Below are 16,713 nucleotides of genomic sequence, written 5' to 3'. Positions count from 1 at the left end.
CAGAAACACTAGTAAATGTCCTGATTGTTTAATACTTTTAATATGCTTAACGTGTTGATAAAAAAAATACTGGTAACGTAGCCTACATTTCTAGTTTAAAATTACGGAGCCAATCAAACGTATTTGATCCAAAAGAAAACATTTGTATTTGTAATACGGATATTTCATTCAATTTCATCTAATTCCTCAATACATTTTTCACATTAACCAACATTCGAATATAACATATGTTAAACCTTGTTTAAATTATAATCATGAATAAAGAGAGTAATGAACATTTCACAATTATCAGCGACACAAAGAAAATGACAAAAATATATATGAAATAGATTGGCATTGTAAATGAGTTTTCAATCATTTAAACTATATATAAATACATGAAATGAGCAAATCTATGAAATTAGCAAATATAATTAAGCCTGTTGCATCATTTAGTATTATAAAAAGGGGCTGAAACGTTACATTTTACAGCAGCGACAGTAATGAATCTTTAAAAAATGGTAATATTCGGAGATATATAAGAAATGTGGACGATTTCCAGGTTTTAAAACCCAGTGATGAGAGATCGTAGGAACCCTAGCATTTAATATTTCAGAAATTATTTTGCCTTCCAAGCTTTATTATTTATTACGCAAAGGGCGCATCAAATGCATCGGTTTATTGAGAATGAGTGTACACGTTTAGCACGTGCAACACGCTTAATGCCAGTCATCCACTGCTGAGGATTTCCTCACCGAATCATCCAGATTAGACCCGAAAGATCCTATCAGTTTTTGGGGTTATTAGTTTTATAAATATTATTTTCCATTTTAACTAATATTTTCATTAAAAAAAAGATAAAATAAAAGTTAAATTAGAAACCACGTACTTTGGATTAAGTTGGAGAATGCACTCGAAACTGTAGATTCATGTAAAATAATTAACTATTGTTTTCACGAATGTACACCCCGTCGTACATTCTTCATTACGTATTATTACGTTTGAAACGTGCAGCGCGCCACTGTCTGTGTGGAACAGGGTAATCAAGAGCGCTTATAAGTATATATCAAACTGGCATAATAACCTCTTTTTTCCCTGATTTAATGTTTGATTGAAACGTTGCATGTAAACGCTTTAGTCACATTTGCTATTGTCGTCTATGAGATTTGATTTGGGTGTTAAATAAAACATAAAAAAACAAAATATAGAGACCCACTTTGTATCAATTAGCAATGGCTGGTCCCCGAACATTTCAGAAGACATTGTCAAAATAGTTATACAGTTTTATACACCACAGCAATTTAGAGAAAATATTACGTTAAAAAATCCAATCTAAATACATTTTAATACTAATCAAGTGTATATGTTATGCTTTTCATTTGGCTCTCGCTGTAGTAGACTGTAATAACAATAATGCTGCGTCACATTTGTATTTAATTACATATGTAGCGAGATGACATTTGCCGTTAACACACTGACCCATAATGAATGAAAACGCCCATATTTTCATAAACACTGCGACATCTAGAAAATTAAAACATTCAGTACTTTTAATTTTTTATAATAGATGTAAAAAGTAGAGTTGAAATCTGTGAATACAACTATTGTTTCAGATTGGAACAACACGCTAACTCACATAATAACAATGTGGATCATATATTGCAAGGAGACATTACATTTCAATGTGGGTGAGTATATAAATAAATCATAATGCTGAATTGTCAAGAAATATATCAAATATGGACAATAATAAAATACGTATAAACAAATATTATGGTAGCGTAACAATTTAATACGTACAGAGTGCTTTAAAGAAATCTTCAAATTTCCGAAATTTGTTGCAATGGAATGTTATTCTGCATCTTATTTTACACATCTTATTTTAACAAAAAAATGGTTATTGTCAAAAGTTCTCTTAAATGTTCATTATAACTTACTGTTACCCTGACATTATCAGGAACGTCCTGGAACTAAAGTTCAAATTATTAACTTTACTATTAATTATATTTTTATTGTAATATTCTTGCCAAATTCTGATTGAAAAAGATTAATGCATCTGTCAATCCTGTGTGTTCTATATATTCGTCATCTCTGCGTTTGTGGTAATTTTATGAAAATGTCACTGCTTAAAACATTGCAGACACATCATATACCAACCTCATCATATAGAAAATATACGAATAGTTACTACTATCGTGAATGTATACCAGTTAGAAGCCTATATATCGCATTTTTGCATTTCCTATTTCAGTAGGTTCATGATGGCCGTCTTAGATTCCGATGTAATCTTTCATAGAACCAGGGAAACGTTATCTTCATCCAAGGAAACAAAGATGTATGCATTTATAAGTAACAGTGTCACCTAGACAGATAGAAGCTGAAGTAATGTTTTGTAGAATTTCGTTATAGTCTGTTGATTATATTGACAGACATATTATATTTATTTTATATATAACTAATAAAAACACTTCGAAGATAACATATATCAATTCTTAGACATACAAAACATTGGAATGACCAATAATATTATGAATGCATCTCAGAAGTCTGGGGGCGAGACGTAGCCCAGTGGTAAAGTGCTCGCTTGGTGCGCGGTCGGTCTGGGATCGATCCCCGTCGTTGGGCCCAGTGGGCTATTTCTCGCTCCAGCCAGTGCACCACGATTGGTACATCAAAGGCCGTGGTATGTGCTATCCTGTCTACGGGCTGGAAATCTGCTAATCGAAAAGAGTAGCCCATGAAGTGGCGACAGCGGGTTTCCTCCCTCAATATCTGTGTGGTCCTTAACCATATGTCCGATGCCATATAATCGTACATAAAATGTGCTGAGTGCGTCGTTAAATAAAACATTTCTTCCCTTCCTTCCTCAGAAGCCTAGACATTACATTTCGTGTATTAGTATATAATGTTGCGGCCAACTTGAATTTTGAAGGATAAATAATGAAAATATTAGTTGGTAACAAATATATATATATTTAAATCGGCATCCTTAATTTATGTAAGGTCAATTGAATTGCCATTTTAGTCACAAAATACCCTGGGAAGTACACTAACTCACATTAACTTTAAAACCAAATTACTATCTGTTCCAGTAACTATATGTTTCTACATTTGTAATATGTTATTCCTGACTAAATTCTGAGCAAGCACCGTTACTTTCGTTACTGATCCAATGTGTGATAGGTATACCATACATTTAGGCATAGATTGCCTGAACTATTTGTGAAACGAGCCATTCGTTTCATAATGGTTGAAAATTTGTTGACACTAACTGGCTGTCGTTTAAACCAGGGTGGTTGTCGGGTGGTGTCGTTTTAGAATTCGTCGCCAAATAGAAAGTATTATCTAGGGATGAAAAGTTACTTGGCCGAAGCTAAAAATACCGTTTAAACAGTACTAGTTTTACGTGACAGCGTTCATCATTTGTAGCCCAAGCATTTGGAGGTAGAAAAAAGGACATTCAGGATGTTTTCACCAGTACGTGTTTTTGTTTGTTCTTCGTTGTATTCGAGAAAACAGTATTGCTGCTCTCAATACGCGCTGGAATGTTATGAATGAAAAAGTAGTCCGAGAGAATTAGGTTAACCCCAGTCAGTGGACCAATCGCATTACAGGTTTATTTGTGAAAACGGTTCGTCAAAATGTGACGAACGGAAACGTTATTACACTATGGTCTCTCTCACAGGTGGGTGATAAAGGGTCTTTTTTTAGCTAGACAAAAATGTACTTTTAAATTATAAAGGGAATTTTAAGTATGCTTTGATTGGGGAAGACCCCCCCCCCCCCACCCCCCCCCCCCCCCCCCCCCCCCCCCCCCCCCCACTAGAAACCGCTCTGGCTAAAACAAACAGTTATAAGTATTAACCTGATTTTTAACACGGAAAGAAATAAACAACAATAATGATTCTATTCTTTCATAACCAAAATAATCTCCATTTACTTAATTTAGAAGAAAAAAGATTTGTTATAAAATATCAATGAAAAGAAACAAAACATAATTGGCATCTTCTTTTTATTTGTTCTAGCCCTACCCGATAAAAGGATCGACAAATTACAGTGTTTGAGCACGACGTGAGCTTCACCTTATCACTGTTCAAACTTTAACTGGGTTGTTATCTGTACACATGTATCCTGTTTTAATATTTCACAGCACAACCTCTATGGTAACCGCCCGAGCTACACGGATATGGGTGTCCAGCCGGTTACAACGGTGCTGCCGTTGCTGCTGTTGTCGCTGTTGTTGGCAGTCGGTGTCACTGGCCAGAACAATGCCACGATCGACGAGGACGGAAATATCAAATGGCCTCACCTGCCAGCTGGAAAACCTTACGTGACGGAGGGGACAACTGCCAGCACGGGAGGGCTTGACGCGTTTTACGACCTGTCTCGTAGTTTCATTGCGTCATCACTGCCAGAAACGCTCCCTCTAGGTAAGAGTCTACACCTCCTCGAATTTCTGACATCAACGGGGGCAAAATGGGGGCTAGAGATCTAGTTGCAGTGGGTGTGATATTAACGGGGTGCAAAATTAGAGGTAGTTGTGTAGAGGGTGTGATGGTGGGGGACTTAAGGGGTGAGGACAAGCTGCTTTTCACTACCTCATATCAGTTTTAAATATCGAGTTTAACAGTAGTTGGATTCATTGCAACATATAACATATCGACAAACTTTCTATATTATGGATCTGTATTCAATGTAGTAAAATATTTTATTACAAAGTATGGAAAGCAAAATTGCCAGACTCAAACGTTTACTCCAAATCATGCGCCAGTCTTTCCTCAAAAGTCACAAACATTTTTAAAAGACAAACAGGGTTGCACAGAACAGTAAAAATATTAAGTCATACATCTATAATTCCAAAAATATGAGAAAAAATGGTTTTAAATGTTCGCCAAGAGAATAGAAAATATATTATAGTATACTTCTTAAATGTGTAAGAGACACAATTGACTGTGGTTTCAATACAGAATATTGCATCGAATTCTTATAACAAATAGTTTTCTGTATAAAATACAATACTTAGTCTCCGTTTTGTAACCTCTTACCAGAAACACTGAAACACTTATTTCATGATTGCGTCTATGTTCTAAAGCTATGATACAATGTAGCGGGTTTCCTCTCTAAAATTATGATAAAATTACCAAATATTTGACATCCAATAGCCGATGATTAATGAATCAATGTGCTCTAATGGTGTCGTTAAACAAAACAAATTATCTTTTTTGTGATTGTCGTATTACTGTATAAGACGGCCCCTGGAAGACTGAATGGCTGAGTGGGCGATCATGTGACGCAACGTCATGATATAGGTCGGCGAACTTAGAATTCTGCTGCCCGGAGTTTGCCGAAACTTAGCTGAATGTGGGTGCTGTCGGGTTTCTTTCTGTAGTGCATGGGCGGATCCAAGGGGGGGGGGGGGGGGACCAGGGGGACGCGTCCCCCCAAAAAATTGTTCAAGTGCCCTCAAAATGTCCAAGTGCCCTTTTTGTTTGTAGAATTTTTTTTTTTTTAAGTAAACAATAATTATATTGTAGATAAATGAAATCAAGATTTTCGTGTACATGCGCAAGCTTGCAGATATGTGTCTGTGTTATTGAGTCTCAATGGGGCCCCATTGAGGTTCTAACGCGAGTGACGCCAATTTACTTCATTATTGCTAGTATATTATGACGTAGAACTGTAGGAATTCATATTAATTGTAAATATCAAAACTTGTAGTAAGGTGCCCTTTTGACGAGTCAATGTGCCCTTCTTTTTTGGTCCCCCCCCCCCCCCCCCCCACTAAAAATATTTCCTGGATCCGCCCATGTAGTGTGTGTATTAGTGTATTGTTTTTTTATCAAGGAACTCGAAAATTATCGATGTAAATGTATTTGACGTCAAACATAGAATTCTTGTGGTATTAGAGCCGGAATCTTTTACTAATATTTAGTGGCAGCGATTGACAGAAAATTACATAGCTCGGTCTCTTGCTGTAATGAGAGCGTATATAACTGTCAAAATGTTCGTCTAGTTATCTTACAGTCAGAGTACTCGGGCTATAGCCGACTCAGAAGATTCTCACATTTTTAAGACAATTAACTTGAAAAAAGAAAAATTCAACATTTACTGATTCAACAGAAACAGTTTTTATATAAAGTTTAAACAATAAAGAAAACAGCCGAAACCATCTACAATGTATTTAGTTTTGTAAGCATTGCCGAAAGTAGTGCAAAATGGATGTCCATGCAGCAATTTCTAAATTGCATGATTCATAACAGTAGATCTTGAATATTTACAGATTGAAATTATTTAAAATAAATAATAATTTTCTACTATACATGTTTCCACCACAGACAGCTTATACACTCTAAACTTTTTATTGACTAGCTTCGATGAGCTTATAGCTCATGGAAGCTAGCCAAGGTTGATCGTATCTATCTTTCATGATAAACAAATGGGTTTACAACTAGTACCCCTCTCTTCCTCTCCCCCCCCCCTCCTTTGTCTCTCTCTCTCTCTCTCTCTCTCTCTCTCTCTCTCTCTCTCTCTCTCTCTCTCTCTCTCTCTCTCTCTCTCTCTCTCTCTCTCTCTCTCTCTCTCTCTCTCTCCCATGTATCGAAATAACTATTAGAAATCAAATGGCTATACTATACATGTACTAGGGTGCCGTTAGACAAGTATTCCATTCCTTTCTCAAACTCGAATGGGGGTATGTTTCGTGTCAGAATAAAGCTTGTTTAAATAATAAGATTTCAACCACGTTTGTGGTACTAGGAAGTAAGATAGTATCTTTTTAATAATCGTATGCAGTAAGAACTTTACTTGTAGATAGTGTTGTTGCGCTGAATTAATATCATCAAAAGAGGTTGTGTTATCGTGTATATCAGAATGAATGAACAAATGAATTATTTACCACTCCGGTTATTTTGTGTTCCCTTGATAAAGTAATAATATATCACTGGTATTGTGCAATACAGACGTATTGGAGATTATACCTAATTTATGATAAAAACCCTAACTGATTATATCTTAGCAACACTAAAACATACTGGAGTATAATGGATCTTTATTTAATTCCACGATTAGAAAACATGCTGGTTGGAGTCGGTATGGAGTCAATAGAAAGTTGCAGACACCAGTTTTTATGAGGCCCATTTTAGGTATAATATAGGATGTTTAAAAACGCTATTAAAAAAATTGAGTTAGCCTACTTTAACTGCCACAGAAGTTGGAAGCGATCATAAACAATTTATACATGTGTGTATGTATGTATTTATGTATTTATGCATGCATGCATGTATGTATGTATGTATGTATGTATTTTTTATATTTTGAATATCTCTATTGTATGTATATCGGGTTTTGACTTAAACATATATATATTCAATGACGCACTGGCACAGGGGATATTAAAATCCTTTATTGCCTTCACAAATTTCCTCATGCCGTTACCGAGACCCGAACCTGTGGCACCCAATCGCCCGCAATTGTTGGGCCGGAACGCTACCAATCAGACCAATTACGTTCCACAAAAATAGAATGATCGTTAGTCGACCATATTCGTACCGGTCCAACAACCACGCGGTTCTAAGGAGCCATGGCTTGGCAACGTTTGACTTGCATGCAGCTGTGGACAGACCTGGCACTGGCTATATATGTATTTTTATATTTTGAATATCTTTATTGTATGTATGTCGGGTTTTGACTTAAACATACATATATTCAATGACGCACTGGCACAGGGGATATTAAAATTCTTTATTGCCTTCACAAATTTCCTCATGCTATTACCGAGTCCCGAACCTGTGGCACCCAATCGCCCGCAATTAATATCCCGGTTATTTTGTGTTCCCTTGATAAAGTAATAATATATCACTGGTAGTTTGCAATACAGACGTATTGGAGATTATACCTAATTTGTGATAAAACCCCTAACTGATTATATCTTAGCAACACTAAAACATACTGGAGTATAATGGATCTTTATTTAATTCCACGATTAGAGAACGCTCTTGGGGCACATGCTGGTATACAATAGAATGTTGCAGACACCAGTTTTTATGAGGCCCATTTTAGGTATAATAATAGGATGTTTAAAAACAGTATTAAAATTTTTTAGTTAGCCTATTTTAACTGCCAAAGAAGTCGGAAGCGATCATAAACAATTTATACATGTGTGTATGTATGTATTTATGTATGCATGCATGCATGTATGCATGTATGCATGTATGTATTGATGTATGAATATCTATATATTGTATGTATGTCGAGGTTGACTGTTACATACACAGATGTTAACGCACTGGCGCAGGGGATAATTAAATCCTTTCTGGCCTCACAAATTGCCCCATGCCGTTGCTGGGACTCGAACCTGTGGCACCGAATCGCCTGCAAATTGCAAGACTAACCACGATGCGCTCCGAGCTATTGAGACATGTATGTATGTATGTATGTATGTATGTATGTATGTATGTATGTATGTATGTATGTATGTGTGTGTGTGTGTGTGCGTGCGTGCGTGTATGTGTGTGTGTATGTATGTATGTATGTATTGATGTATGTATGTATGTATGTATGTATGTATGTATGTATCTATATGTATATACACCGGCCTCGGTGGCGTCGTGGCTAGGCCATCGGTCTACAGGCTGGTAGGTACTGGGTTCGGATCCCAGTCGAGGCATGGGTTTTTTAATCCAGATACCGACTCCAAACCCTGAGTGAGTGCTCCGCAAGGCTCAATGGGTAGGTGTAAACCACTTGCACCGACCAGTGATCCATAACTGGTTCAACAAAGGCCATGGTTTGTGCTATCCTGTCTGTGGGAAGCGCAAATAAAAGATCCCTTGCTGCCTGTCGTAAAAGAGTAGCCTATGTGGCGACAGCGGGTTTCCTCTAAAAAAAACAGTGTCAGAATGACCATATGTTTGACGTCCAATAGCCGATGATAAGATAAAAAAATCAATGTGCTCTAGTGGCGTCGTTAAATAAAACAAACTTTACTTTACTATATGTATGCATGTTGTGTGTGTGTGTGTGTGTGTGTGTGTGTGTGTGTGTGTGTGTGTGTGTGTGTGTGTATCTGCGGTGTGTGTGACGTATGTTTGTGTGTATGTATTTAAGAATGAATGTTTTTGCTTATTACACACACTTTATTAAAATCTCTGAAACAAAAACTGTATTAGCATTATGATAACATTTTACTATATACAAATAACAGGCATACGAAAACATCAACAAGTTATCTTTTATAGTTGAAATATTACAAATTGCATGAACATACTTGCAAATTTGAAACGGATTATATAAAATTGACTACTAGCTACATTATTACACCTGGCAGAAGATAACACACCTGGCGGGTGTAATGATATAACATGTTATATAGTCTGTTTGTAAGATGGTATATTTGTGTTATCTGTATTAATTATACGTTTTCCAAATCTTATTTTTCAAGGGGCGGAACGTTGTCCAGGGATAAAGCGCTTTCTTGATGCGCGATCGGCCTGGATCGATCCCCGTCGGTGGGCCCATTAGGATATTTCTCTCTTTGAAACCAGAATTCCACATACTGGTGTAACAAAAGTTGCGTTATGTACTATCCTGTCTGTGGGATGATGCATGTAAAACAAACCCCTCCCTTGTTGCTAATTGAAAAGAGTTGTCTTATTATCTGTGTGAATCTTAAACACACATGTCTATGTTGAGTCGTTATATAAAAGATTTCTTCCTTCCTTCTTATTTGTTTCAGATACGTTTAAAGATATTATTGATGGTAAACGTAGCATCGGCAGTGAATGGCAAAACGTAAGTACTGCTTTGTGGATTTGACTAGACTTGACTAGACGTATACTTGAGCCAAACTTAAAACCTTAAGAAGCACAAACTCTCTTTTTGACAAACACGATATTAACACACTCCATTGGACTAGACGTATACTTGAGCCAAACTTAAATCTTTAAAAACTCTTTTCTTGACAAACAAAATATTAACAGACTCGAGAGTTGTGGAATGATTGGTGTTTATGCGAATCTGTATGTGTGTGTATTTCTGTGTATGTTTATATATGCGCGCGTTTGTGTGTATTGGTATTTGTGTTTGTGGATGTGTGCGTAATTATATGTGTATAAACGTTTGTGCGTGTGTGCTCCTTTGCTGCTTGAATTAATGTTTTACAAAACAAAAAGCTAATGGAGACTGCATGGCTAATTCGCACGCTAGTAGTTCATCTTGCAGCTAAAGTATTCCTCTTATTCCATGCATCACTGTCGTTTCTCTTTCAGCTGCTGAAGTCATTTTTGGGATTTGCTGTATGCCTCGTAATTGGACTTCTCTTCTTCATAATTTTCCCTCTGGTTGGACTCTGCTTCTGTTGTTGTCGCTGCTGCGGCAACTGTGGAGGGGAAATGCTGCAAAGAGAACACCCAAAAGCCACCTGTCGAAAAAGAGCTTTCATGTGCATACTGTTGGTGTTAATTGCCTTTCAAGGGTAAATTGTCTTGTGGTGTTTTTTTTCAGTAATAAAATTGTGTTATTACATTTTTTTAAATAACCACAGTACGATGTATATATTTTGATTATTTCTGTGAGTTTCGTAGAAAGTCGACGCATTGATTTTGTCTATATGGTTTTATTGTATATGGTAAATCAGAGTTTAATTATTAGTGTTATATAATATTATTTATACTACAACAGTTACCATTCACTTTTATATATATATAAATAAAATCCGGATCATATTCCTTATATTAACCAGAACAGGGTCACATGTTAGATGTTAGTGAGATATAAGTCAATGGTCTGCTCTTACATTATTTTTTAATACTGGCAGCTACTTCTAGAAAATGACGTCATAATGGCCTCTTATTGGTTGGAAATCTGGTTCTTGAGAATTTTTGTAATCTACACACCAGTGTGGGTCTCTGGTGAAAACATGCCACTTTTGTCCAGCCCGTCCCCAAACAGCCCAAATTTGACATTAAAGGGACATACCCTAGTTTTTAAACACCAAAACATATTTTTTACTATTATAGCCGTTTTTGATAACTGAAATCATACTTTACTTAGATTTTATGGTTTAGATTATCAATTTCCATACATTCAAAGTGTTTCTACTCATCCTGGTGCATTTCTTACATTTTTAAAAACGCACGTGCGTCTGACAAATAACAGTTATGGATTCGAGTTTTAGTCTATTTGTAGAGGGTATTTCAACATTTCAAAGTCACAGACTCATTTTTCTTAATTAAACTTAGTGTTAATTTTTACGGGTTGAAATTAGGGTCAGTCCCTTTAACACACCTGACTATTAAAACTCATACCACAAATACGAACCCTTAAAGCAGGGGACAATATTTCAAAAGCTTGGGTAACCGGAAATCATGTCACGTGAGTTTTACTTAGGTAACCGAATGTTCGGTTACGTGAATATAGTTCTCGTAACCGATGAGTTGGGCCTAGTAATCCTAAATCACTTGAACTACGGTGCTGTGTTACATTGGTGGTTCAAATGTATTTAAAAACATAAACTGATTTTCACTTTCATTACTGATACATGACACTTTTAAGTTTAGAATACAATTGTTCACCACGTAACCGATTGGCGGTTCTTGTGATTTTAAACTTGCGTAACCGACACGTGAACAGAACAACGGTTCTCGAGACATATTGTGCCGTGTTAAAGGCGCAAACCCTAGTTTTGAATCTATGAAAATGGTCACTAATTTTGGTCAATCTACAAACCTGTAACATATCTGAATAAAGTTATAATAGAGTGAAAATAAAGTTCATGGTGACTGAACGAGGACATACCGTCTAAAAATAGACTAGAGCTTGGCTCGATAACTGTTACTTCTCAAACGAACGTGCGATTTTATAAATGTTATGAAACATGTATTTGGGAGAATTACAAAAACCTGGATGACCAGAAACACTTCGGATGTACGAAAATGGATAATCTAAACAATACAATGGAAATAACTCCTAATTTAAAACGGCCCTTATTGTGGAAAATAAGTCTTTGTGTTTAAAAACTAGGGTCTGTCTCTTTAATTAACACCCGATGCATGTTTTGTACAGTGAAGTGCAATATCGCATTATCACTAAAATATATGGCTGGTTGTATATGCGTAATTATGTAAAGAACGCTTCTGCTCGTGGGTCGACTGGTCTCACTTGCAGATTTGTCTAAATAATAGACATCAGAACACGTTATTTGTTAGATGTTTTATTAATAATCCTAAGTTACAATCGGCGTCATTAACAGATTTATTTACATGTATTTATCTACAACTTTGTTATAGATGCATGCACAAGAAACCACTGTCAATGCATGTTCTGTTATTCCAAGCAGCTGCACTAAATGTAAATTCAAGAAACAGTTATATTGTATCACATATGGACATTACGAAACTGCGCCGTTTGTTTTTCTGCAGACTTGATCATACGACTTTAAATGAAGACCACGTATATTATAATACCGAATTTACACTGTGAGCCACAGATACACCAGCTATTACATGACCTCCAGTATAATCACTTGACTTCATTGCATTCATTTACTACACTACATCTACTGTTGACCGGCCTCGGTGGCGTCGTGGTTAGGCCATCGGTCAACAGGCTGGTAGGTACGGGGTTCGGATCCCAGACGAGGTATGGGATTTTTAATCCAGATACCGACTCCAAACCCTGAGTGAGTGCTCCGCAAGGCTCAATGGGTAGGTGTAAATCACTTGCACCGACCAGTGATCCATAACTGGTTCAACAAAGGCCATGGTTTGTGCTATCCTGCCTGTGGGAAGCGCAAATAAAAGATCCCTTGCTGTTAATCGGAAAGAGAGGCCCATGAAGTGGCGACAGCGGGTTTCCTCTCAAATTCTGTGTGGTCCTTAACCATATGTCTGACGCCATATAACCATAAATAAAATGTGTTGAGTGCGTCGTTAAATAAAACATTTCATTCTTTCTTTTACATCTACTGAATTAAGTTTCGGGATGGTGGGAAGACACTTCGACACACGGGTGGGTCCCATCCACCTCAGCTTCCTTCCACTGGATCCACGCCTCAACTAGTTCGTTTTAAATGTGTTTATGCCCAAGACATAAACCAGTTACGTACGTAAAATAGGGCCCAGACTGTAGTGAATATTGTTAATAATAATAATACGTTTACTGTAGAGCCGGTGTTATCTGTACGTACGTTACCAACAATCAACTTTCCGAAACCCTCAACTCAACACCGGAAATCACCAACCACGCTGTGAGCGACCTCATGAACTTCGTAGATAACGTCGAACAGGTACCGTAAATATTTTAATATAGTGCATCATTAATAATAATAATAAAATAACATGCATAATAAATGATGACGAATAGATGCAAAATTAATGCCCATTAAAAAAACTTTTATTTAATTAGATCAGAGTCTGTAAATGCTCTCCTGTTGCTGTGACGAATTTTTCACATAATCATAACAGAGAGAGATACATATTTAGAGAGAGAGAGAGAGAGAGAGAGAGAGAGAGAGAGAGAGAGAGAGAGAGAGAGAGAGAGAGAGAGAGAGAGAGAGAGAGAAAGAGAGAGAAAGAAGAGAGAGATAGATAGTTAGATTGCTTCTTTTATTACATACGACATTTCGTCAATGTTCTTTAGTATGCATGTCTTGTTTGAAATAATGACATTGACTATCCTGATTTTCTGCCATTGTAACATATTTACAACTAACAGTGTTTTTTATCACTAAAATTATATATTAGAAATAAGTTCTTGTATATAATATCATTCTATACAATCAGGCTGTTTGTTGTCGTCCTAATGTTTGCAGAAGCCCAAACCGGATTTTATATCCCAATAATGTCGTACGTACGGAAAAAAAAAACATAGTACGAAGTACAATGCAAAATTAAATCTTTACCCATGGCTATCTGTTCACAGTATGACCACTTGGGATGTACACTGTCACGTTTGTAATTTATTTTTGCAGCAATTTAATCAGATCATCGTCAACAATGTCAATTTTGTGAAGACAGCATTGAAAGCTGATACAGACAGTATGTGTTATTAATTGGTGTCCTTTCAGAAAACTGGAATATAATTTGTGTAATGGAATAGCTGGATCTTTAATCTGACTTACTCCGTACCCTCTACTTTTGCACACCGCTATAGATATTTTTAGTTTAATTTACTAAAAAGAATATTTTATTTTCTATTCCTTTGACTTATCTGTTGGACTACTATGCAGAAGATTGCAATTTTATACGAGATTTAAAACGAACAACTGACTACCAACACATTGTCTCCAAACATTAAATAACAGTAACAACAACAACAACAACAAAAAGAACAAGAGCAATATCATCAACGATAATAAGATCAACAGCAACAATATAATACTTCACAAAAAAGACAACATACAAAAATAACAGCTAACTGATATTTATTGTTTTAAGGTGAAATACTGCTTTGTTTCATTGATGCATATTTTTATGAAAAAGTTGAATTGTTTCTTCTTCACTTAATATAACTAATAATAGCTAAATACCCATAATAATGCTCTTTTTTCTTCTTAAGAAACACGGATTTCAACACTAATCACCAAACCATTAGTTCGTGATTTAAGCAGAGACTTCAGCTTTGACGGAATTCTCACTAGCATCAAGAAAGGTCAGTATCTGTTTTTATCTTTGACGGAAACCTAAATAGCATCAAGAAAGGTCAGTAGCTGCTTTTAGCTTTGACGGAATCCTAAATAGCATCAAGAAAGGTCAGTATCTGTTTTCATCTTTGACGGAAACCTAAATAGCATCAAGAAAGGACAGTATCTCTTTTAACACGTGACTTTAACGGAATTCTAACTAACATCAAGAAAGGTCAGTATCTGTTTTTAACACGTGTCTTGAGAGTTAATATTACTCCACCTAACAATATTGTTCACGTTGACGTTTGTTCAGATGGAATATTTCATGTCCTAATGGTACAGTTCACTTGTAGGGTGAAATGATTGAGCTATTTTGTCATAAGTGACATACATGTTAAAAACTGATACTACTCGAGCATCCTTGCGTGCGTGCGTGCGGATGTATGTATGTATTTGTACATATTCACAGTCATCATTCTAAAGAAACTTACGCGCTCTGGACCTATCGTACATATGGTGCTGATGATGATTATGACGATGGTGATATTACTCTGTAACTTAATTATAATATCTTTTGTTTAGATGTGGATACCGTGATGCTCATTGTAGCTGACATGGACACATCTTTGAGGACGTTAAAGTCACAGACAACAACCATTCCAGGAATAGTAAGCATTTTACTTTCTTAGACACGCATATATAAATAAAACAAGCATGCATGCAAACAACCATACAAACAAACAATACATAAATAAACAATTATTATAACGTGAGACCGTTGACTCGATAATAATTTTGTATAAAATGTAATTAGAGATAACAATTTAATATGGTAATGGAGAAATTAAGTTTTGAAGATTCCCAACAAAATGGGGTTGGGGTGAGGGGGCTATCCAGGTGGAGAGGAACAAAATGAATATGAACAGGGGTAATTTAATAACAATTGGAAGTAGGTGTGTGCGTGTGGGAGGTGGGGGGCTAATGAAATGCTATATGTATATCGAGAACGGAAGCTTAAATAAAATATCATGTTGCGAGGCGGACGGGCTATGTCGGGTGGGGGGTGGGGGTGGGGTATCGTGCGCGACATTTCTCTTCACGACCCTCAGACATCAGAAGGGCCTAAAAGGAATGCTACATCGCGAATGTCAGCATTACTAAAAGGTTTCCTAGCGAAGAGTTGGAGAATGAGGGGTGACGATGCTGTGGGACAAAAGACGATCCATTTGGTCTTGAGTGGAAATAATATAAGTATAGTTTAACTGTGAAAATTTCTACATTTACAACCACCTAATTTTGAACCATGTGCAAAATTGAATATTTGTGAAAATCGCGAATATGTGTTGAGAAATTCAATGTAAGACCACTCTAGCTCGTCAAAGCTTTACCGTCCGAAGCATGGGTTACATTTACACCTGGTATAATTATAGTTTTATAATGTGTTATACTAGATGTAACCCGTGCTTATCACGGGAAAGTTTACTTTAGATAGGGTGTGGTGGCCTTACACTGGACTTTTCCCAAAATATACAACTACTTCTATGCCAAGTGAGCAATATGGCGGCTTCTATTGTCGTTTTATTTATGGAATGCAACTGTGTACGCAATATTTAGCACGATGTGTATACGGTACTCGACTGGACCTGAGCACGAAACGATCCCTGCGAAGTGCGGCATTGGTTAAATACAAAGATGGCCGTCGGCAGTGCAGATCAAAAGAGAAGTGATCAGAACGATCTGAAACTGTTAAAACGGCATATCGTATTATATCATAGATTCGCCAAGTGGAAGGTATAGGGGTTAAATATGGATACACCCGATGCTTCTGACAAGCATTAGTGTAATAACCTAGTATGGATAATACAATTATTATTATTAACCAGTAATGTAATGCAATGGCCTAAGCGTAATAAATTCATGTCTTGTCTTGTGTTGATAGGCCTAATAAAATAACTTTTAAGCAGTAATTAATAAAGTAATTCTAGATATCGACACATGTTTTGCTGGAGGTTGTTTGTTCATTTTAGACTGCCGAGCTTAACAATGTCGAGACAGCAGTCAACAGTCTGAAGAGTAAACTGAATGTCAACCTCATTGATGACGTAAGATGATGC

The 16,713-nt window shown here is 36.4% G+C and overlaps 1 protein-coding gene across 1 annotated transcript; it reads left to right on the top strand.

Moving 5' to 3' along the window:
- Positions 1 to 1,550: 1,550 nt before the first annotated feature.
- LOC121383710 (prominin-1-A-like) lies at positions 1,551 to 16,710 on the top strand. The gene is made up of 9 exons (XM_041513804.1): positions 1,551 to 1,667; positions 4,130 to 4,409; positions 9,713 to 9,768; positions 10,245 to 10,450; positions 13,141 to 13,261; positions 13,946 to 14,012; positions 14,533 to 14,625; positions 15,182 to 15,267; positions 16,627 to 16,710. The coding sequence occupies exons 1-9, from the start codon at positions 1,662 to 1,664 to the stop codon at positions 16,708 to 16,710; spliced, it is 999 nt and encodes a 332-aa protein (XP_041369738.1). The 5' UTR covers positions 1,551 to 1,661.
- Positions 16,711 to 16,713: the final 3 nt, after the last annotated feature.

This window comes from Gigantopelta aegis, chromosome 10 (assembly GCF_016097555.1).
Source record: "Gigantopelta aegis isolate Gae_Host chromosome 10, Gae_host_genome, whole genome shotgun sequence".
Lineage (NCBI taxonomy): Eukaryota > Metazoa > Mollusca > Gastropoda > Neomphalida > Peltospiridae > Gigantopelta > Gigantopelta aegis.
This window is presented reverse-complemented; position numbering and strand designations above follow the sequence as displayed.

Bases quoted from the DNA above. Each gene is read 5' to 3' on its own strand.
- LOC121383710 (XM_041513804.1), top strand. The intron at 9,769-10,244 runs GTAAGTACTGCT...TTTCTCTTTCAG, and splicing joins TCGGCAGTGAATGGCAAAAC to CTGCTGAAGTCATTTTTGGG. The intron at 14,013-14,532 runs GTATGTGTTATT...TTTCTTCTTAAG, and splicing joins ATTGAAAGCTGATACAGACA to AAACACGGATTTCAACACTA.